Below are 23659 nucleotides of genomic sequence, written 5' to 3'. Positions count from 1 at the left end.
TACCAATGTAAATAGGGACTTTGGCCCTTTCATTTTTATTAAAAGGGCACATAAATCTCAAAATAGCATACTGGTCACTGTATTTTATTTTTAGAGACAGGGTCTTGTTCTGTTGCTCAGGCTGGAGTACAGTGGTATGCTCCTGGCTCACTGCAGCCTCCAACTCTTGGGCTCCAGCAATCCTCCTGCATCAGCCTCCCCATAGCTGGGACTGTAGGCATGCACCATCACACTCAACTAATTTTTTTTTTCTGAGACAGAGTCTCGCTCTGTGACCCAGGCTGGAGTGCAGTGGTGTGATCTTGACTTACTGCAACTCCCACCTTCCAGGCAGGTTCAAGTGATTCTTGTGCCTCAGCCTCCAGAGTAACTGGGATTATAGGTGTGAACCATCACACCTGGCTGATTTTTGTGTTTTCAGTAGCAACGGTGTTTCACCATGCTGGCCAGGCTGGTCTCGAACTCCTGACTTCAAGTGATCCACCCACCCTCGACCTCCCAAAGTGCTGGGATTACAGGTGTGAGCCACTACGCCCGGCCTAAATAGAAGAGATGAGGTGTCACTATGTTGCCCAGGCTCTAATCACTTTATACTTCTGCGAAGGCTGCAGATTCCTGCATTGAGCAGTTCTTGTTCTTTATGGCTTTTTTCCGAACAGCATCAGGATTTGATAATGACTCGAGGCTGGTGAAGAGGCTGAACCAGGCAGGCAGGTGCCAGGCAGCCTTAGGCTTTTTCACTGCAGGGCTGTTGTCATTTGGACTGCTTGTCCTTGGGAAGGTTGACATTGCTGTCTGACTAGCCTTGTAGCAAGACCTGTAAGTCTTTCATATTTTAATGTGGTGCTTGGGGTCTGGCTCTCCCAAGATCACAGTGCTGCCTCCTCCACCTGGTTGTCCCCAAACACAGCGGCTCACTCTCTCTTTTTTTTTTTTTGATATGGAGTCTCGCTCTGTTGCGCAGGCTGGAGTGCAGTGGTGTGATCTCGGCTCACTGCAAGCTCCGTCCCCCGGGTTCAAGCCATTCTTTTGCCTCAGCCTCCGGAGTAGCTGGGACTACAGGCACCTGCACCACGCCCAGCTAATTTTTTTGTATTTTTTAGTAGAGACGGGTTTCACCGTGCTAGCCAGGATGGTCTCGATCTCCTGACCTTGTGATCCGCCTGCCTTGGACTCCCAAAGTGATGGGATTACAGGCGTGAGCCACCGCTCCCAGCCGCCACTCACTCTTTTCTGAGCTCATCCTCTTCCAGGGAGGAAGCATTGAAGATCTCACTCAACAGCACTAGGGTCACCTTTGTCAGTACCTTCGGGTTCCAGGGTCTCTGCCACTGGGCCCAAGTGAGCACCTTCCTCAGGTTTGATAGCTAATAGTTCATCTTGAGCATGCGCTGTGTGAAGAGCCTTTGTCTAAGGCACATCTTCAGTTTTTTCCTTGTAGCAGTTTCCATCCTCTAATGAAATTAATTGACTCAGCTCCTGCACTGCCACATCTGGGCTTTCCTGCTGGGTGAGCTTCTTTTCTTCTCAACTAGTTTTTTCAGAGGGTTGTGTAAGTGCTTTAAAGTAGTGACTACATATGGCTGATAACCTGTGAAGCTCTCATGGATAGCTGCCATAGTGTGAGAAATCTTCTCCCCAGAATGAAGCAGAGTGGTCTGGTACGTTGCTAGCATATGAGACAGGAGATTGCATGTATTGACTTGCTCCACGAAGATCCACATTCAACTTCACTTTGTCAGGTTTTTTTTTTTCTTTTCCTTTCTTTTTTGAGATGGAGTCTCCCTCTGTCACCCAGGCTTGTAGCTGGGATTACAGGCGCACACCAACATGCCCGGCTAATTTTTTTTTTTGTTTTTGAGACGGAGTCTCACCCTGTCACCCAGGCTGGAGTAAAATGGTGCCATCTCAGCTCACTGCAACCTCTGCCTCCCGGGTTCAAGTGATTCTTGTGCCTCAGCCTCCCAAGTAGGTGGGATTACAGGCGCGTGCCACCAGGCTTGGCTAATTTTTTGGTAGAGACAGGTTTCACCATGTTGGCCAGGCTGGTCTCAAACTCCTGATCTTGTGATCTGCCCGCTTCAGCCTCCCAAAGTGCTAGGATTACTGGTGTGAGCTACTGCACCTGGCACAAAGTTATTTTAATTTTGCAAGATGTACTTTGTGTTTCTTGCCTTCCTGAACTTCTGCATTTGCTTATAGAGGTCTGGATCAAACTCCTGAGACACGTCCTTCATCTGTGAGTTAGGAGCCTTGTGAGTCTGGCTCTTTTACTTAACCCTGCTGACTTTTAAAAGTGGGCTCCTGGTAGCTTACCTTATACACACATTGAATTTACAAGCTGAGATAGGAACCACTGGACCTTGCCCAAGACGTGACTTCTCTGTTTGCTCAGGAACCAGAGGCTCAGGTAGGGCATATCCTGCCCCCAATTGCACCCAGAACCCCATAAGGTCTCTGAAGATGGTATCTCATTTATATTATGCTATTTTATTTTCCCAAACAAAGAGCATCTGTGGTTTAGGGGAAAGTGAGGTTGGAGATGGGCAAGGACATTTGCTTTAGAGGAAAGGGCCATGAACCCCTCCAGTTCCCTACAGCCAGAGGTAGGGAGCTGGGGGAGCCTTTCCCTCAGCAGTGGCCCTGAAAACACCACAGTCACATGGACTTGGCAAGCTTGGTGTGTCACTTGTCCTTATGGAAAGGAGTTGTGTGTGAAATACTGGAAAAGTGTGCCGAAAACAGATCTCCCCAGGAGCTTCCTGTGTACCGAAAAGGAGTTTGCTGGCAGCTTCCTCTTGGGAAATTAACTTCTTGTTTTGAATGTCCTTTTAGTCCCTGAAATTTTTCTTGTGAGATTTGGTTCTGTAGAAAACATATTTCAACCCCTCCCATTACCCCTTGTCTCCAAGGCCTTCAGATTTTCCTCCCATGTGCTTTTTGGATCCATCTACTGCTCATTTCTGCTGTTACTGCTATGACATGCACCACGACCCTTTCATTTTCATTTCATTTCATCTCATCTAACCATGTCCAGCTTAATTCACTTCTGAGCTTTTTCACTAAGGAAGTCTGAGAAGCAGCCTCTGTTTGCTTGGTCCTCGCTCCTCCTGCCTCCCCCCTCCTCTGACAGGGCCAGTTCCTTCCTTTCTCAGACCTTAACACAATGTGCTCCTGATCTACCTTTCTTTGCCTAAATATTTCCTATTGGTCCTTATGGCCTTAATTCAAATTTTAGCCCTGCTGGAAGCCTGACCTGCCATCCTCAGATGAGACTTTGGCCCTCTGTTACTCATTCTCAGAGCCTCCGTCCATTTCTTTTATAACATGAGTTACAGTTTGTTATCCAACATATATTTACATGACTGATTGATATTTGTCCCCTCCACTAGGCTGTAAACTTCACGAGGACAAGAAACACATGTGGGCCGGGCATGGTGGCTCACACCTGTAATGCCAGCACTTTGGGAGGCTGAGGTGGGAGGATTGCTTGAGGCCAGGAGTTCAAGACTAGTCTGGCCAATATAGTGAGACCCTGTCTCTACAAAAACAATAAAAATTAGCCGTGTATAGTAGCGTATGCCAGTAGTCCCAGCTACTTAGGAGGCTGAGGTGGGAGGAGCCCTTGAGCCCAGGAGATTGAGGCTGCAGTGAACCGTGATCATGCCACTGCACTCCAGCCTGGGCAATAGAGTGAGACCTTGTCTGTTAAAACCAAAAAACCCAACATATCTGTTTTGCTCACCATGGTAAACCCAGGGCCTAGCACACTGTCTGTATCAATAAATATTTGTTAAGTGAATAGATAATACTAATATTAAGTACTCATAATATGCCAGACTCTGCAGAAGCCCTTTAATGCTCCCATTTAATTTTCAGAAGAGCTCTCCAAGGTGAACACTTTTTATCCTCATTTTACCAACAAGGAATCTGAGGAATAGGGATTAAATAACTGTCCCAGGGATCTGGCTTCAGAACCCCAGTGGGTATGGCCATGCTTCTGTCTTGGTGAAGGACTGAAATAAGTTCCCCTCTTTTGGTTAGAAAGAGGAGTCAGCATCAAGGTCAAAACATCTGTACACAACTTGAGCAAAACACAGCAGACTAAACTCACTGTGGGCCGGCTGGGATTAGGCCTCATCATCATCCAGCATGGACCCTACCTCCAGATCACCCACCTCATCAGGAAGGGGGCTGCAGCCAACGACGGGAAACTTCAGCCAGGTGACTGCCCTTTCACCATGCTTCCCAACCACCCATCCTGCCCATCTGCCTGAAGGGAGGCTCGGGTCACCAGGTTTCAGTGTAACTATAAGGATATGACAGGCATGCTGGCTCATGCCTGTAATCCCAGCTCTTTGGGAGGCTGACTGGCTCACGCCTGTAATCCCAGCACTTTGGGAGGCTGAGGCAGGGGATCACTTGAGGTCAGGAGTTTGCAACCACCCTGGCCAACATGGTACAACTTTGTCTCTACTAAAAATACAAAAACTGGCCGGGAGTGGTGGCTCACACCTGTAATCCCAGCACTTTGGGAGGCTGAGGTGGGTGGATCCTGAGGTCCGGAGTTCGAGACCAGCCTGGACAAGATGGTGAAACCCTGTCTCTATTAAAAATACAAAAATTAGCTGGGCGTGGTGGCACATGCCTGTGCCACATCTCCTACCTCAGCTACTTGAGAGGCTGAGGTAGGAGAATCACTTGTACCCGGGAAGCGGAGGTTGCAGTGAGCTGAGATCGCGCCACTGCACTCCAGCCTGAGCGACAGAGACTCTGTCTTAAATAAATAAATAAATAAATAAATACAAATACAAAAATTAGTTGGGTCTGGTGGCGGGCGCCTGTAGTCCCAGCTACTCAGGAGGCTGAGGCAGGAGAATCTCTTGAACCCGGGAGGCAGAGGTTGCAGTGAACTGAGATCGCACATTGTACTCCAGCCTGGGTGACAGAGTGAGACTGTGTCTCAAAAAAAAAAAAAAAAAAAAAAAGATATGACAACATTAGTTGAGAACTTTCTATGGGCCAGCCAATGGCTATCACTTGCATAACTATCACTGTTGGGCATATTAATTCATTTAATTCTGGCCAGGTACAGTGGCTCACACCTGTAATTCCAGCACTTTGGGAAGCCAAGGTGAGAGGATCAGGTGAGGCTAGGAGTTCAAGGCCAGCCTGAGCAACATAGTGAGATGCTGTCTATATTAGTCCGTTCTTGCACAGCTATAAAGAAAAACCTGAAACTGGGTAATTTGTAAGAAAAGAAGTTTAACTGGCTCATGGTTCTGCAGGAAGCACAGCTGGGGAGGCCTCAGGAAACTTACAATCACGGCAGAAGGTGAAGAGGAAGGAGGTACGTCTTACATGGTTGGAGCAGGAGGAAGAGACAGCAGGGGGAGGTGCTACACGCATTTCAACAACCAGATCTCATGAGAACTCACTCGCTATCACGAGAGCAGCAAGGGGGAAATCTGCCCCCATGATCCAACTGCCTCCCCACAGGTCCCTCCTCCAACACCGAGGACTACAGTTCAACATGAGATTTGGGTGGGGACACAAATCCAAACCATATCACCATTTCTACAACAAAACAAAAGTAGCCTGGCATGATGCGTGCCTGTAATCCTAGCTACTCGGGAAGCTGAGGTGGGAGGATCACTTGAGCGCAGGAAGCCGAGGCTGCAGTGAGCTATGATTGTGCCACTGCATGCCAACCTGGGTAACAGAGTGAGACCCTATCTCTAAAAAAATAAGAAAATTAAATTTACTTAATGAGGGTGAGATTCAGCTCCTTGTCCAATTCACCTGTTTCTCCTATGTGGGGATTCAGGGACCCATAGCTCCAGAGCTATGGCTCTCAGTGCATAAAGATATTTTCTTTCGTAGGCAGTATTAACCATTGCTAACACTTAGCTGCATGACCTCATTTCACTCTCCCAATCCCTGGGCTAGATTCTGCATGAAACCACCTTGCAGACAAGGAATCAAGTATTTAGTAACTCTCCCATGGTCACTCCAAGGAGCTGGGATTTGAACCTTCTCTGTCAGACTCCAGAGCCTAAGGGCTTTACCAATACTGCCCTGCTCCTTGTGTCTTTGGGTGAATGAATTTTCTATGCTATTCAAGAGGTGTTTTCTCAGTGCCTGGCCTGGGCCTAGTGCTGTGCCCAGGAGCTGGGGAAGCAGAATGGGCTGGCGCAGTCGTGAGAAGGAAAAAACATTGTGTTAGCTGTCCTGATTCAGGCCCAGGGTCTGACACTTCTTAGTTCTGTGACCCTGGGCAAAGCCACTTAACCTTTCAGGCCTCAGTCACCTCATCTTTGAATTGGGATAATCCTGTGTTTGTCAGAGGTTGTTAAGATTTGATGAAATAATGCGTGTTTGTTTGATGGATGGGGTATCATTCTGTCACCCATGCTGGAGTGCAGTGGCTTGATCATGGCTCATTGTGGCCTTAAACTCCTTGGCTCAAGTGATCCTCCTGCTTCAGCCTCCTGAGTAGCTGCGACTCAGGCGTGTACCACCATGCCCAGCTAATTTTATTTTATTTTTTATTTTTTTGTAGACATGGGCAGTGGAGGCGGTGGGTGGGTGGTGTCTCATTATGTTGTCCAGGCTGGTCTCAAACTCTGGCCTCAAGGAATCCTCCCATGTGGCCTCCAAAAGTGCTGGGATTACAGGTGTGAGCCATTGAGCCCAGCCTGATGAAATAATTTTTATGAAAGTGCTTTTAAAACTGAAGTGCTATAGAAATATTGGAAATAATCTCTTAGGCTGTTCTTACAGATTCTCTAGACTTTTACGTGTGTGTTTTAATAAAAAATGATGGCTGTATGGGGGTCCCAGTGGATTAAGCCACTGGTTTTCAACCCTGGTTACCTGTTAGAATCATCTGGGAAGTTTTTAAAACCAGGATGCCTGGTCCCTATCTCCCCACAGGTTTTTGATTCAATAGTTCTTGGACTGGGACAGGGGAGTTTATGTTTTAAAAGCTCCTCAGGTGGTTCTATTTGCAGCTAAGGGTTCCAAGCAATGGATTAAAGAAGAAAGCAGATATATAATGGTTTTATGAAACAGTTTGCTATACCTTAAAATCCAAAGCATTTTCCCCACACATCACTACTTGGTGGTGGAGAACAAACGGCGACAGGTGGAGAGTTCTGGACTTACCAGAACAAAAGAACTCCAGGACAGGTCCCATGGGGTTTTCTGCTTTTCCTCAGCTTCTTCAAGGTCAGGTGACAGATGCTGGGTGATGATCCGGGTGCATACTCCAGGGTGCTAGAGTTTGACAGGAGTATGCTTTTAGGTAGGCAACAGAGAATCTCATGGCAGGGCTATAGTTAGTGGGCTCTTTGAGGTTAGAAGCAGTCTTGAATTTAATCTTTTAAGTCCAGGACTCACCTACTCTATTAGTGCATTCTCACACTGCTGTAAAGATACTGCCTGAGATTGGATAATTTATACATGAAGGAGGTTTAATTGACTCACAGTTCCGTATGGCTGGGGAGGCCTCAGGAAACTTACATTCATGGTGGAGGAGGAATCAGGCATTTTCTTCACAAGGCGGCAGGAGAGAGTGTGAGTATGTGAAGGAGGAGCTGTCACTCATACAACCATCAGATCTCATGAGAACTCACTATCATGAGAACAGCATGGGGGAAACCACCCCCATGATCCAATCACCTCCCTCCCTCCACACGTGGGGATTACAGGTCCCTCCCTCAAAATGTGGGGATTACAACTGGCAATGACATTTGGATGGGGACACAGAACCAAACCATATCATTCTGCCCCTCCATCTGCAAGCTGAAGAGCAGGGAAGCTAATAGTGGCTCAGTGCGAGTCCCCAAACCTCAAAAGTTGGGAAGCTGACAGTGTAGCCTCCAGTCTGTGGCTGAAGGCCTGAGAGCCCCTGGCAAACCACTGGTGTAAGTCCAAGAGTCCAAAAGCCAAATAACTTGGAGTCTGATGTTCGAGGGCAGGAAGCATCCAGCACGGAAGAAAGATGAAGGCTGGAAGACTCAGCAAGTCTGCTCATTCCACCTTTTTCCACCTGCTTTTTCTAGCCATGCTGGTAGCTGATTGGATGGTGCCCACCCAGATTGAGGGTCGGGTCTGCCTCTCCAAGTCCGTTGACTCAAATGTTAATCTTTTCTGGCAACACCTTCACAGACACATCCAGAAACAATACTTTGCATCCTTCGATCCAATCAGGTTGACAATGTTAACCGTCACACCTAAAGCAGTGACTCATTTGTTATGTCTTTGCTTAATAAATAAATAAATAATAAATGAATATTAGTCCCAGGCATTGTGGGAGATATTTCCCCATCTATTATCTATTTTTTTACTCCAACTTTTAATTTTATTTGTATAAGAGGTCTCACTGTCACACAGGCTGGAGTGCAGGAGTGCAGTAGTGCAATCATAGCTTACTACAGCCTTGAACCTCTGGGCTCAAGCAATCCTCCTGTCTCAGTCTCCCAAAGTGCTGGGATTACAGGCATGAGCCATCTCACCTGGCCCCACGTGTTATCTAATTTAAAGTTTGCAACACTCCTGAAATGTAGATAATGAAAATATAGAGGATTAGAGAGACGAAATAACTTGTTCATCTTAGTTACACAACTGAGTCTGTGTTCAGAGCTGGGATTTGAACCCATGTCTGCCTAGAAAGCCCATACCTTTCTAGCCAATTGCCTAACAACTAGAAATGAGATTTGAATACAGAGTTAAGTCCAGAGCCCCAAATCTCTTTGTGACAAGCCTGCCGGTTCTCCTCAGCATCAGTCTAGGCTTTAAAGTCTGTAACTCAGTGGTTTTAGACAATGATGATGAGATTTTGGGAGACGGTAATTGTAGAAACATGCTATTTCTTTGACCCCATTTTCTCCCAGCCCCATTATCTTTTATCTATGTGCTGAAATCTCTCTCCTTTGGTGTTTCAGGATAGGGTTTCACCTTGATTTCCTAATTTATTTTGTGTTAGTTTATTCTGGCTAAACTTTAAGTTCCTTTTGGCCAGTATGGCCTTAACAGCTTCTGATATTCTAAGTCTTAAGAAATTAATGTAAGCCGGGTGCGGTAGCACACACCTGGAATCTCAGCACTCCAAATTGTTGGAGCTCAGGAGTTCGAGACCAGCCAGGGCAACATGACAAACCCCATTTCAATAAAAAATACAAAAACTAGCCCAACATGGTGGGCATATGCGCTTGTAGTCCCAGCTCCTCCGGGAGCTGAGGCAGGAGGGTTGCTTGAGCCCTGGAGGTCAAGGCTGCAGTGAGCTGTATTTGCATCCCCGCACTCCAGCCTGGGTGACAAAGTGAGACCCTGTCTCAAGAAAAAAAAAAAAAAAAAAGGAAATTAATGTAGCTTCTACAGTAAATACAAGTCATAGACTGGCTACTGCCTAAGCATTTCCTGAAGATTTAGTGTGTGCAGACACCCAGCTAGGCACTGGGAGTGTAGTGGTGAACCATACAGACATGGTCCCTAGCCATGAGGAACTTAAGGAACTTCCAGCCTAGTTGGGAGAGATGAAAAAATAAAATATTTTTCAGTAGTGGCTTGGCTGATGCAAAGTTGATTTAATGTAGGTAATCGAGACAAAGTTTATATAATGTCATCCTATAGCCCATTAAAACAGAAAAAAAATGTGTAATGAGGTTGGTGTTCATAAATACCAAATTGGTGTTTCTGTATGAAGGGCAATGTTAATATCTATTGCTAGAGTAATCACATTCACATGCTGACATGTTTGGTTTACAGCCAGAACGGTCAGGAAATTAAGCTGTTTATCTTCTGCCCTCTTGATAAAAGTCACCCTTTTACAACATAATTAAGCAGAATGCCAAGCCATAGCTTTCAGCTATAAACACTGCTTTTAACATTAGGTAAGTAAGCTCATCTGGGGAATTTTTTTTTTTTTTTTTTGCCATTGTAATTAACCTCAGTAGGATGAGCATCTGTTTCATATTGCTCAAGCTGCAGGTAGCCTTGTTTCATTCTGAAGTGAGCTTCAGATACATGGTTGATTGTATTACCCCCAGCTACTGCTTAAGACCAAAGGAGAAGGTTTTTCTCCACCCTTCTAAGTATTCATTTTCTTGAATTCTGGGAAATTTGTTTCTGATAGGATCTAGAGCTATGGACATTTGTGCTTGGCATCCTTGGAGGCTTCTTTTGGGATCAGTGTAATTCCTGATTGAAGCCCAGTGCATGCATCAGAGAAGGCACTTCTTCTTGACCCTTTTCTTCTCTGAGGTTAGGCTTCAGCTGTCTTAGAATGAGATTGACTGAGGGTCCCCAGCAGGTCAGTACTAATAAGATCTGAAGACTTAAGATTTTGCCCAACGTGAACTGGTCCTTAAAAAGCAAATCCTTTGTATTCCTTTCTGAAGTCTTGCTGAATGCCGTTGTAGCAGAGTTCCTCATTGCAAAAAAACAAAAAACACTTCTGTTAATGCACTGAATTTGGGATACTGAGTCTGAAAGAATCGCCCAAAAGGCTGGAGAAGCAGGCTTGGAAAATGGTGAGAACCAAAAGCTGTGTGTAACTACCCCTGGCAACTAGAAGCTCCTGTCACTCTTCTGCGTCTCCTCCTCCAGGTTCAGTGACCCAGGTGGAAGTGTCAAGTGGCTGGATCTCACTCACAGGTCCATGACCTAGCTGCTGGAGGTGGGGACATGGGGGAGGTAGGAGCAAGTGAATAACTGGTCTTTTAGCTTATTTCAATTTGGGGGTTTCGGGGGTTAGTGCTCAAGATGTAGTCCTCTTCCCACCTGCTGGGGACTCAGAAGCTGCATGGTTGACCATCTTGTTTCCTTCCTTGTCCTGCATTGCCCTAAGGTAGGGAAACCTAGCTGTCAAATCCCTTTAAACCAACATACTCACTGCATACACATCTTACAGTTAATTAAAGCATGCCTAATTGCCCAATGTTTTATACAGAATTATTTGCTCAATATTGCACAAGGGTAGAGAATTAAAATGAAAGGCTTTATGTTTAATGTAGTCTATTAACTGTAGAGGGCACTGGAAATTGCCAGGCAGGTATAATAGAAAGTAGGTCATTTATTCATCACTTAGTGTAAATGGTTTTTTCTTTCCTAGTAATAGCCATTCATTTTATTTGAAACTAATCTATTTTTAGAATCCTAAAGGCTGGTTCCGATTATAAATGTTTTTTTAGCCTCTGTCACACCAAGAACTTCAGAAATGTCTCAAAAACATCATATAATGTCTACCATTATACTGCTATTAAGAAACATCTTGCATATACTCTTCATTATGCAAAGGACATTCATATCATGGAGATGAACATCTTTATTAAATAAAGGCTAGGCCGGGCGGGGTGGCTCACGCCTGTCATCCCAGCAGTTTGGGAGGCCGAGGTGGGCAGATCACCTGAGGTCAAGAGTTTGAGACCAGCCTGGCCAACATGGTGAAAACCCATCTCTACTTAAAAAAAAAAAAAAAAAAAAAAATTAGCCAGGCATGGTGGCACGTGCCCATAATCCTAGCTACTTGGGAGGCTGAGGCAGGAGAATCACTTGAACCTGGGAGGCAGAGCTTGCAGTGAGCCGAGATCGCACCACTACACTCCAGCTTGGGAGACAGTGAGACTTCATCTCAAAAAAAAAAAAAAAAAAAAGGCTGAAGCCTGGTTTTGGTTCAAAAAGAATCAACAGTATGGACACATAAAATGAAATACCTCACAATAAAGCCAGAAATCAATATGGTCCCTTTAAACCCCTAGTTTTACTGATATATATATTTTTCCCTCTTCAGGTGATGTTCTGATTAGTGTTGGCCATGCCAATGTGTTAGGATATACTCTTCGAGAATTTTTACAGCTTTTGCAACATATCACCATTGGAACAGTGCTACAAATCAATGTTTACCGAGATTTTATTAACATTCCTGAAGAATGGCTAGAAATATATGATTTAATCCCTGAGGCCAAATTCCCAGTAACAAGGTAAATAGTTCATTTTAGGAACTCTTTGTTATAATACAGAATCCCAGGGCCTGTGAGGCACAGATGGTTTAATGTGACAATTATCAAATAAGGATGACAGGAGGACTGGTGACACTGTCAGAGTAATTTCCAGGGTTTCTGGTATTAGATCTGTAGGATCTAATATGAGAAAGCATGATAAAGTCAACTTGGAGTTAAAAAACAAGTCATCAGTTGGGAATTTTGTCCCTGTGCCTACCTGCATGGTGCCTCTCCTTCCCAAGTCAGCCCTTAAAATGCTTCTTGTGGGCCGGGTGTTGTGGCTCATGCTTGTAATCCCAACACTTTGGGAGGCAGGCGGATCTCGAGGTCAGGAGATCGAGACCATCCTGGCCAACATGGTGAAACCCCTTCTCTACTAAAATTACAAAAATTAGCTGCATGTGGTGGCGAGCACCTGTAATCCCAGCTATTCAGGAGGCTGAGGCAGGAGAATCGCTTGAACCTGGGAGTCGGACGTTGCAGCGAGCCGAGATCGCGCCACTGCACTCTAGCCTAGAGACAGAGCAAGACTCCATCTCAAAAAAAAAAAAAAAAGGCTTTTTGCAAATCCTATTTTCTTTTGCATATTCAATTTTTTTCTCTCCGGGTCCCTCCCAGTAAAATCTAAGCCTTTTTAAACTTCTCTCATCTTGGCAAATCCTATCTTCAGTCCACTCTCCTCTCCCTACCCTCTCTAGCCACTGGAGTCTCTTGCATGCCCTCCCAACTTGCTAAAAGCTGTATTAGACACCTCTGTTTCCTCGAGAGACGCCACTTCCCAGACACTCCTCAACCCACTTCAATCTAGGCTTTGCTTTCATCCCTTGGCTGAGTCCTTTTTCCCAGGGCCACCCATAGCCTTCACACTTCTGATCCCACTACATTCTTGTCTTTATCTTGCTTGGTTTCTGAGCAGCACTAGACAATTAACACTTTCCACCCACTCTCTTCTTGAAATAGCACTTCCCAGGCTTCTGTGACACCACACTCCCCTGATTTTCCTACTTTCCTATTACCTCTGGCCATTTCCTCTTGGTGTCCTTTCTCCTAGCCAATTTCATTGATGCCTGTGGTTTCTCTATCCACATGCTAATTACTTTCAAATTGTATTATCACCAAAACTGTATTTTTTTTTTCTTGGTTTTGCTCTTGTCACCCAGGCTGGAGTGCAGTAGAGTGATCCTGGCTCACTGCAACCTCTGCCTCCTAGGTTCAAGTGATTCTCCTGCCTCAGCCTCCAGGGTAGCTGGGATTACAGGCGCATGCCACTACACCCAGCTAATTTTTGTATTTTTAGTAGAGATGAAGTTTTACCATGTTGGCCAAGCTGGTTTCATACTCCTGACCTCAGGTGATCTGTCTGCCTCGGCCTCCCTAAGTGCTGGGATTAGAGGCATAAGCAACCAAGTCCGGCCAGAATGATCTTTTTGTAATGCAAATCTGATCCTGGCATGTTCCTGCAAAAAATCTCAAGACTTTTTGTTCTTTGGATAAATGTCAAAATCCTCACATTGGCCTATAATGCTCTACGGGGTTCAGCTGGCCTCTGCATACCATTCCAACTTCAACTCATACTGCTTTCCCCATCCCTCTCTATCCCACTTTAGCTTCCAGCTCCCTGCCTTTTGTTGCTCTTTGCCTCAGGGTCTTTGCACTTGCTCTTCTCTGTCTGCAACATGCTCGTAACTTTGCTCTTCAGTAGACACCCTTGAAGGCTCCAGTGTACCTTCTCCAAGGGGTCTTCCTAGAAACAGGTCCATCTGACATATGCCTTCACAGCTCGCTCCTTCACATTTATCCCAATTTTAATGAAATAATCTGTGTAATCAGTTGTTCACTGTGTTTCCCTGGGAGAATATGAACTCCATGAAGGCAGGGGCTGAGTCTGTTTTGTTTTGCTAAAATTGCCCTAGGACTTTCATGTGGTCAACGGTTCATTTGTTTTTAATTTTTAATTTTAAAAGTCTTATTTTTGAGACAGGGTCTCACTCTATCCCTCAGGCTGTAGTGTAGTAGCATGATCACAACTCACAATCAAATCCTACTCAGCGACTCCTACACTGGAGGGCACGACTCTAAAAGCATGAGCTCATCTTTTAGATGACAACGTAACAACTATGTGCTAAGCATTTTCATTACATGGAGAAGTTTTGAGATCCAGAATATTAAATTCTAAGGATGGCAGACTGACCATTCAAAAGCAAAGAAAAGATAGAACAGCACAACTCAAGTATGAGGCGAAAACCCGCAAACTTAAATAACAATACCAAGCACTTGCTGACTCCCTTTCTTAATTAGGCAAAGTACTCATATCTAGGGCATTTTAGTAACTTAAGTGTAACGGGGCAGGGAAAGAAGGGAAAGGAAAAAGCTGTTTTCACAAAGCTAGTATAACCTTTTCCAGGAGAAAATGGCACCGGGTATACACACTGGAGAAAATTCTCCATTTAATGCTCTGGGTAGGCCGAATGCTCAAGGAAGTTTGTTTCCAGCCAATCCTGACCTCTGCAGGGTTGTGGCTTTATTACCTAATGATAATTTACCTGTCCTTTATGGTTACCTAACCATCAGAGTTGCCAAGGATTCACCCTGCAGTCTGGAAAAAAAAAAAGTTATTAATACTTGGATTTTTAAAAAAAATTCATGTGCTGTTCAGGAAGACCTAAGTGTGTCTGAAAGCAAATTAGACAAAGAAAATCAGTATTTAAGACTAGTGGCTCTTAGTAAAAATTACTCATTATCAACTGTTTATTACTGGAAGAGATAAACTTCAGGAGAAGCCATTCAAATTCTTGGAAGCAAATACAACAGGCAGATCGCCAAGGTTATTAGTGATAACACCAGAAGTCTTAACAGGTTGGCAGGGAAGAAACCTATTTCCTTTTAGCAGGGCAGAATGTACCAGAGATTTGTAATCACAAAGATTTGGTTCTGCTGGGCAACAGTACCAGGATGAGGGAAAGCAGGTGACAGAGCACTCATTCTGGAAAGTTAAAGCAAGCACAGGTACTGTAGGCATTAGGAAAGTTCAGAGACCTGAAGGTACTAGCAGGCAAGCACCACCTAGTTTCAACAATCAAGAAAGCCAATAATTGCAGAAAGTTAAAAACAACAACAAAAACCTGGCTGGGCACAGTGGCTCCTGCCTGTAATCCTAGCACTTTGGAGGCCAAGGTAAGGATTCTTTGAGGCCAGCAGTTTGAGACAGGCATGGGCAACATAGGGAGATCCTGTTTTTACTAAAACAAAACAAAACAAAATTAAAAATTAGCCAGGTGTGGCAGCATACAGCATACACACCTGTAGTCTCAGCTACTTGGGAAACAGAGGCCAGAGGGTCACTTGAGTCCAGGAGTTCAAGGTTGCAGTGAGCTGACGGTGCCACTGCACTGCAGCAAGGGTGACAGAGCAAGACCCTCTCTAAAAAAAAGACTCGAAGACTTACTAATGACTAGGATGTTGAAGATCCTTAAGGCCCACTATTTCCTGACTTCCTGACTCCTCTGGAAATCAGTAATATTGTGTTTCTGCCACGTGAGCCACAAGAATAGAGTTCTCAGGAGATGGTCAGGTTGAACCTGTCACTTTAGCTGCACTGAAATTAACCTACCCTTTAACGCCTCCTAATATTCTGGTCAGTAGTCTAGTATAAGTCTGTGCAAAACTTTTTAAGGTATGGTAAAGTAATTTAAGGCAGAATTTGATTTCCATTTAGAAATGGAAAAATTTTAAAGATAATTTTTTTTTTTTTTTTTTTTTTGAGACGGAGTCTCGCTCTGCCGCCCAGGCTGGAGTGCAGTGGCCGGATCTCAGCTCACTGCAAGCTCCGCCTCCCGGGTTCACGCCATTCTCCTGCCTCAGCCTCCCGAGTAGCTGGGACTACAGGCGCCCGCGCCCGGCTAGTTTTTTGTATTTTTTTTAGTAGAGACGGGGTTTCACCGTGTTAGCCAGGATGGTCTCAATCTCCTGACCTCCTGATCCGCCCGCCTCGGCCTCCCAAAGTGCTGGGATTACAGGCTTGAGCCACCGCGCCCGGCCTAAAGATAATTTTTAAAAGGGAAACATTTCAATGACACAGAAGGGTAGTGCTATAGCTAAATTGTATCTTCTATGAGTCAAAGCAAGTTATAAGGCATCTTGTTAGGGGACCATCAATGTTGAGACATGAAGAATCTATTTTATTCACTATTCTTTCATTTCAGCACACCAAAGAAAATGGAGCTGGCAAAAGATGAATCTTTCACAAGCAGTGATGATAATGAAAATGCAGATTTAGATAGAAGACTTCAATATTATAGATATCCGTGGTCAACTGCGCATCACCCTGCAAGGAGATCAATATCCATCTCCAGAGACTGGCATGGATATAATAAGAACAACCATACTATTACTGTAGGAAAAGACATTGATTGTGACGTGATGATTCACAGAGATGATAAGAAAGAAGTGAAGGCGCCTTCTCCATACTGGATAATGGTGAAGCAAGACAATGAAACCTCTTCCTCCTCTACTTCCTCTACCTCAGATGCATTTTGGCTGGAAGACTGTGCCCAAGTTGAAGAGGGTAAAGCCCAACTGGTATCAAAGGTTGGTTAGCAAATCTGTGGTCATATGAGCATTTATCTTGCAGACACCCAAGTTTTGTGCCTCACCAGGCACAAGTCTGCTATACTTATCAAGGACTGTCTGTAGACTCACCAATTCTCTTCTCTTATGACTGCGTTATTAAGCCTTTAGAGATGTTCTTCAATAGGATTATCTAAATACTTCCCTGGGTTCTTGCAGGCCTTGCAAATCTTATTTTCAGAATAAGACCCTTCTTTCTGAGAAGAATTTCTTTTCTTTTAGAAAATGCAGTAGAGAAATCCAGTATCAGGATGTCTGAACATAGTAGAGAATGTCACTTTATGTAAACACCACACTTTTCTTTAAATATTTAGTTTCTCTCTTTTTTTTGGTAAACTTCAAGTACTATAATTAAAATAACTAAGAGACATATTCCTTGGCTAGTTATTCACATTAGAATTCTTTGTTTTTCCCTTTTCAGCCCTTTTACTGTAAATGTTGAATTGAGAGTTAATTACTTGGAAGAGACAGGATAGTAACAGATAAGGGAGAGACAGCAGATGAGCGAAAAACAAAACTCTGTCAGTGAAGATAACTCAGACATAAAAAATGAATTAATGGGAATATAGGATATGATTGATAGGAAATTTACGTTTTTCGCATATAATTTTATTGCAAAAAAGGCAAAACAGGGGTAAAAACCAGACCATTTAGCTGTTGATACCCAAAATGACAAATTTTGAACTTGCTTTCATCTGAAAAGCCACCAATAGTAACCTGGCACTATTTATACTGATAGCCACTTAGCCTTAATTTTAATAGTTTCTAATGCTTCTATACTCAATAATTATATTCCTGTCTCCTTTAAAGCATCTAAAACAAAAATATCAGCACATAATAAATACTTGTTGATTAACTCATTGAGAAAAACGTAAGAAAAACACCTAAGCAGAATGTTTTATTGACTTTAGGTCAGCTGAGAATAATTACCTGCATTTATGCCTTATTTTACCTCACTGGAAAAAAGACAAATGTTATATTAGAGATTTCTGATTTTCATGTGTTTGTTGCTCTGGGCTGAGAGAATGTTCAGCTCTCTCTCGTAATGTGTGCGTCAGTATTACAGCTCATCAACAAAAGGTGTATGTCCCAAATTTCCACTTGCTGCCATCGACTTCTGGCCAGAAACAAACTTCTTTGCAGCCTTTAAAGAAACAAACAAAAGACAAAGTTAACAAAAATAAAAATATATGTCATCAAGCAGGTGAACTTATTGTCATTTTAAGAATTTATGGATAGGACATTCTTTTTTTTTTTTGAGATGGAGTCTTGCTCTGTCGCCCAGCATGGAGTGCAGTGGTACGATCTTGGCTCACTGCAGCCTCCGCCTCCCAGGTTCAAGCAATTCTCTGCCTCATGCCTTGGGATTACAGGCATGCACCACCATGCCCAGCTAATTTTTGTATTTTTAGTAGAGACCGGATTTCGCCATGTTGGGCAGGCTGGTCTCGAACTCCTAGCCTCAAGTGATCCACCCACCTCGACCTTCCAAAGTGCTGGGATTACAGGCATGAGCCACCAACCCGGCCTTGGATAGGACATTCTAAGCCAGCAATTACTATAATAGCTGTTGTGAAAATTAACTAGGAGATGGCTGGTGCTTTAATTTGTAACAGTGTGGGAAAAGCTTAGCTGTTCCTCTGAATGTTCCATTGTATGTGTAATGAACCAAGCAAGGGCAATGCTCTGGTAAGAGGGTAGCTGTTAAAAGAGAGATAAGGAAAACATCACTGACACTCTCAAATAGAGTAGTGTGGCTTCAGGCAGGGATATACTTTCCTGTTTTTGTATTACAAGGGCAAATAGTCTGGGTCAATAAAAATACAATGATTGTTAACTTAAAAGTAAACCTTTATACCCTAGAGGATTCTTTATGCCACTACTTCCAAGTTCAAAGACTGGTTAAGTGTAGTATCATGAGTCAGGTGTAGGTGGAGCAGCAGCCCCCATATTCTCAGGCCAGCTTATCTTATCACTATGAAGGAGAGGTGGTGGTGGCAGCAGTGGGGTTGGGATGCACATAATGATGGGATATAAGATAAGGACAGTCATTTAGAAGAGTAAGAAATGAGTCAGGTGCGGTGGCTCACACCTGTAATCCCAGCACTTTGGGCGGCCGAGGCAGGCGAGGAGGTCAGGAGATCAAGCACATCCTGGCTAACACGGTGAAACCCCATCTCTACTAAAAATACAAAAAATTAGCTGGGCGTGGTGGCGGGCACCTGTAGTCCCAGCTACTCAGGAGGCTGAGGCAGGAATATCGCGTGAACCCGGGAGGCGGAGGTTGCAGTGAGCTGAGATAGCGCCACTGCACTCCCTCCAGCCTAGACAACAGAGCGAGACTCCGTCTCAAAAAAAGAAGAAAAAAAAAAAGAAGAGTATGAAATGATGATTAGGGGCCAAGTGAAATCAAGTCGGGGTTACTTTCTTAAAATAGCCTTGTCTCTTTTTTTATTTGAGACAGGGTCTCACTCTGTTGCCCAGCCTGGAGTACAGTGGCATGATCTCGGCTCACTGTAACCTCTGCGTTCTAGGCTCAAGCCACCTTCTGACCTCAGCCTCCTAAGTAGCTGGGACTACAGGCGCATGCCACCACGCCTAGCTAATTTTTGTACTTTTTTGTAGAGACGGGGTTTTGCTACATTGCCCAGTCTGGTGTTGAACTCCTGGGCTCAAGCAATCTGCCCACCTCAGCCTTCTAAAGTGCTGGGATTACAGGCATGAGCCACTGCACCCAGCTTGGTTTTTTGTTTTTTATTTTTTCTTATCCCCACTGTCCCTACACAAAGTAGATCTGTTGGTGAGAAGATGGCTGAGACATGTACAACAGAAGGCGAGTCGGTAAGTTTAATGTAGAAAACGGGGAAAACCCACTTACTTTGGATTAATTCTGTAAGTCATGTGCTTGTTAGGCACAGTAGGGAACACAAAGAAGTACATGACATAGTCCTTGCCCTCAAAACAGCTCAATCTTGTAGGGAACAATAATATATGTGAAAAAAAAAAAATTGCAAGAACAGGAGAATGTCCTAGGCTTAGAATAATAAAGAAAATCTTAAGATGCTGGATGGTGAAATACTTGAAGAGGAAAAATAGCAAACTTCACTATTTAGGCTGGATGACATGAAACTGCCAATATTTGACTCTTCTTTACCTCTAGTCATCTAACATAAGCCCGTATGATAAACTACCATTAGTTTAACCTGATGTTTGATACATCAGGTGTATTAAATGCACTTCTGACTGCCATCTCAGTGGACGGCAGCACTCTCACTGACAGCAGAGTTTAACCTAATGGTAGTTTATTTGAAGGAGGAAGATACATACACTCGAGCTGACAAGGAAGCTTGTTGCAGATCTTATGGGAATGGGCCCTCCCGCCTCCATATTAAGTAGATGGGCACCAAACATGAGAATAACATATACTGCCCGAGGACGCTTATGCATCCTTCTGAAACTGGATCATTAAGTTCTATGTTGTTAAATCGTACGTTTTCATTTACTTACATTTATGACATCAGCGTTAGCCACTGAATCAATCTGCTGAAGGACTGTGGATGGTGGCACGTAAGAACCAGCAACTAGAGCCTGCGACCCGACTTCTTCCAGGAAACGCTCAGAAGACTCCACTGACATTAGGTATCCAGCTTTCAGCTTGTTCCTGTCCAATAAAAGGCAGAAGTCAGTTTTACAGAGCTACAGAGCAAGGCAATTATTTTTTTTTTTCTGGGTGGTGGCGAGGGGCTGTGAACATCAAAGCTTTATTTAATCGATATAGTAATAGCATGTCTCCCTCATCCTGAATTCCCCAAGAACGGCACTCCCTTCTCTGGAACCTGACACTAAAACAGTAAGTCTGGAGGGAATAAGTCTCGTCAGGGTTGCCGAAGTGTCCAATTGAGGGCCCACTTTGGCCTCCATTTGTGGGTTCATATGCTGCTACAGATTTGAGTGAGACAGCTGGAGAGCTCCCTAATGCTTCCCAAGGCCTCTGGATCCGGTTGTGCAATGTGGATCCTCTGCACGTCACTGGCCAGTCGCAGCATGCTCTTTTTCCTGCCCACTGGCACAGTGAGGAAGATGTCTCTGCTGTCAGTGAGAGGGCTGCCATCCACTGAGATGGCAGTCAAAAGTGCATTTAATACACCTAACGTATCGAACATCACAGCTTGGCCCAGCCTACCTCATATGTGCTCAGAACACTTACAATAGCCTGCGGTTGGGCAAAAGTCATCTAACATAAGCCCATTTTATAAGAAAGTATTGATTATCTCATGTACTGCATATCACTAGCCTAGGAAAAGATCAAATTCAAGTATAGTCATAATGACGTTTTTGGTCAATGATGGACCACATATATAATGGGGTCCCATAAGATTATTAGGGAGCTGAAAGATTCCTATTACTTAGTGACAACATAATGCTGTAGTGCAATTAAAAAAAAATAAATTTCATGTAGCCTATGTTTACAGTGTTTAGCGTCTACAGCAGTGCACACTAATGTCCTAGGCCTTCCCATTTACTCACCACTCACTCACTGACTCACTTGAAAGCAGGAGTTTTCGGTCCTGCCAGCTCCATTCATGGTAAATGTCCTATACTGGCACATTTTTTATCTTTTATGCTTAATTTTACTGTACCTTTCCTATGTTTAGATGCACAAATACTTACCATTGTGTTATAACTGCCTACAGTATTCAGTATATAGTGCATGCTGTACAGGTTTGTAGCCTAGGAGCAACAGACTATAACACAGACCTATGTGCATAGTAGACTATACCATCTACATTTGTGTAAGTACACCATGAGGTTCACACAGTGATGAAACCACCTAACACCACATTTCTCATAACGTATCCCCATCGTTATGTGACCCATGACTGGAAGCTGAAATTGCAATGGTTTTGCTCTGTAGCCAAGTTGAAAAATTGTAAGGTGATCTATGGCAAGTTGGGGACAGTGTGTATTATAAAGCTACCTTCTGGCTGCTAGAGTGTGCAGATCAGGGATCTTGAAGACCCTTCTGTCAAACCGGGGTGTCACCACAGACAACTCCACCTGGCCCACGGCTGGGGTCACAGTGTCATAAAGGTCACAGTCTTGACCTTTTCCTTTTGCCTTTTCCTTGTATGAACTGGGTTCTCTTCTTGGATAGAGGATACCTTTCGAAGCTTACAGTTTGAAGATTCTCATGTTTATTTTCTTCTTATGCTACCATTTCACTTGTATTACCTGTGAGTTTTGGCAGGTTTCGGGGGTGTCTGAAAGAGCTTCTGCTGTTTATTTCTGTGGTATCCACTTCAGCTGTTTATTTCTGTGGTATCCACTTCAGCTGTTGCTGCCTCTTTTAGGGCCTGTTAGTTTCCACCAAGGGTGAAGTAGAGTCAAGCCAGTTCCTCTTATGCAGTGAAACAGGGCAATTTTAAGGTAGCACCCCAAAACTCTTCAACGTGTTTTTGGTAAACAGGCAAACTAACAACTTACAGTGCTAATGGCCTCCATTCTATTTCTTCAGTTCACCAAGTACTGTACTGTATACATTACTATTTGCAAAGCTGTCAGTACAAAACTATACTGAATAAACTCCAGAGATTGCTTTTTGATTTTGGACTAGAACTTGGATCTAGGTAAAACTATTTTAACATGAGGTTTTGATTAGTGAAGCAACTCCTGCCTCTTGCTGAGATTTGTCTCAGTGAGCACAGGGTATAATTGAAAAGGCAGGTGGGGAAGGGCAGTACAGATCTTGTAAGCAACAGCAGCTTAAATATGGGCACAAAAGCATCCACTTGAAATAAAACGAAATCCAATTCACAATTCTCCCAGAAACTTATTACTTATAGACATGGTGTTTGATAAGACAGTCGATATTTAAACTTCAAAGTATCATCCTTTAACACGCTATAGCAAGACTTCCATTTAAACATAATTACAATTTAATGCTACAATTTTACCACTTTGTCAGCTTAATTAAAAAATGATTTTACCTGCAATAAACTACCAAGAGGTTATTAGTGTGTACCTTCAGCAATGACACCTCACTTTCTCTCTTTCACTATAGGAAGACTAAGAACCTTACAAGAAAAAGTATCAACTCCATCAAAATGGCAGAAAACATATCTTGACATTAATAATCAAAATTCTACTTTCTACATATCACCATACCTTATAAGAACTGTGTTACACTTATTAAGAAAATATCTTCTCTTAAATAAATTAGATTTGAAAAACTTAGGTTTTTCTTAAGTAAATTCAGTGTTTCAATGTATTCTTATCATGTTTTGTTTTTGGTACAGTCAAGCAGCCCTGCATCCTACTGATTCTTGGTTTTATATATACAATATTTAATAAATTGTGTTGTACTTACACAAGAGATACAATTTTGTAGTGTGCTCAGCATAACAAAACTTAACAATACTAATGGGAACAGAAATGACTAAAAAGTTGTTCCATCCTGGGTTGTAATTCACCCTGTCATACTTCCCCTGTGGGCAATACTAAATGATCATAACCACCACTGGAGTTGCAAAATTCACATTTTGAATAGTCTTAAGTAGATGGAGTCAAACTTAAATGTCTTAAACTGCTGTATGAAAATGCAGATTGATTTCCAACTTTGTCCCAAGTCTTTTAGAGAAACCCTCGAACTAATAATGAATTAGGAGTGTTGTTAACACCTTCAATCTGGACAGTGGGGATTTAAAAATTGCCAAAAAGCAGACAAATATTTTAGTCTTTCTTATAAAACAAAACAAAATCAGATCTGTTTTGGGTATAAATCAGTAATAAAGAAAGAAACTATTGTAGAATAGGAACTCTTATATACTGGTGGTGTGATTAGAAACTGGTACAATCTCTTTAGATTTGTGACTTAGAAATAGATACCTTTTTTTTTTTTTTTTTTTTTTTTAAGAGACAGGTTCTTGCTCTGTTGCCCAGGCTGGAGTGCAATGGCATGATCTTAGTTCACTGCAACCTCAAACTCCTGGGCTCAAGCAATCCTCCTTCCTCAGCCTCCTGAGTTGCTG

At 43.4% G+C, this 23659-nt stretch overlaps 2 protein-coding genes and 1 pseudogene across 2 annotated transcripts in view; 1 reads left to right on the top strand and 2 right to left on the bottom strand.

Annotated features, from left to right (window-relative positions):
- Positions 1-204: 204 nt before the first annotated feature.
- Positions 205-2237, bottom strand: LOC103231641 (islet cell autoantigen 1-like; annotated as a pseudogene).
- Positions 2238-2542: 305 nt separating this feature from the next.
- On the top strand, positions 2543-16601 carry PDZD9 (PDZ domain containing 9). Its single transcript, XM_037990101.2, has 4 exons — positions 2543-2606; positions 4045-4224; positions 11795-11984; positions 16208-16601. The coding sequence occupies exons 1-4, from the start codon at positions 2543-2545 to the stop codon at positions 16599-16601; spliced, it is 828 nt and encodes a 275-aa protein (XP_037846029.1).
- A 902-nt stretch (positions 16602-17503) lies between these two features.
- Positions 17504-23659, bottom strand: part of UQCRC2 (ubiquinol-cytochrome c reductase core protein 2) — a 30350-nt gene continuing 24194 nt past the window's right edge. Inside the window, exons 13-14 of the mRNA XM_007987629.3 lie at positions 20139-20292; positions 17504-17775 (exon numbers count right to left, since the gene is read on the bottom strand). Coding sequence (XP_007985820.3) covers positions 17692-17775; positions 20139-20292 — 238 coding nt within the window. The 3' untranslated portion in view covers positions 17504-17691. The remainder of the gene's footprint in view (positions 17776-20138; positions 20293-23659) is intronic.

The sequence above is a fragment of the Chlorocebus sabaeus genome, chromosome 5 (assembly GCF_047675955.1).
Source record: "Chlorocebus sabaeus isolate Y175 chromosome 5, mChlSab1.0.hap1, whole genome shotgun sequence".
Classification (NCBI taxonomy): domain Eukaryota; kingdom Metazoa; phylum Chordata; class Mammalia; order Primates; family Cercopithecidae; genus Chlorocebus; species Chlorocebus sabaeus.
The sequence above is the reverse complement of the archived record's forward strand: the minus strand, read 5'-3'. Positions and strand labels throughout refer to the sequence as shown.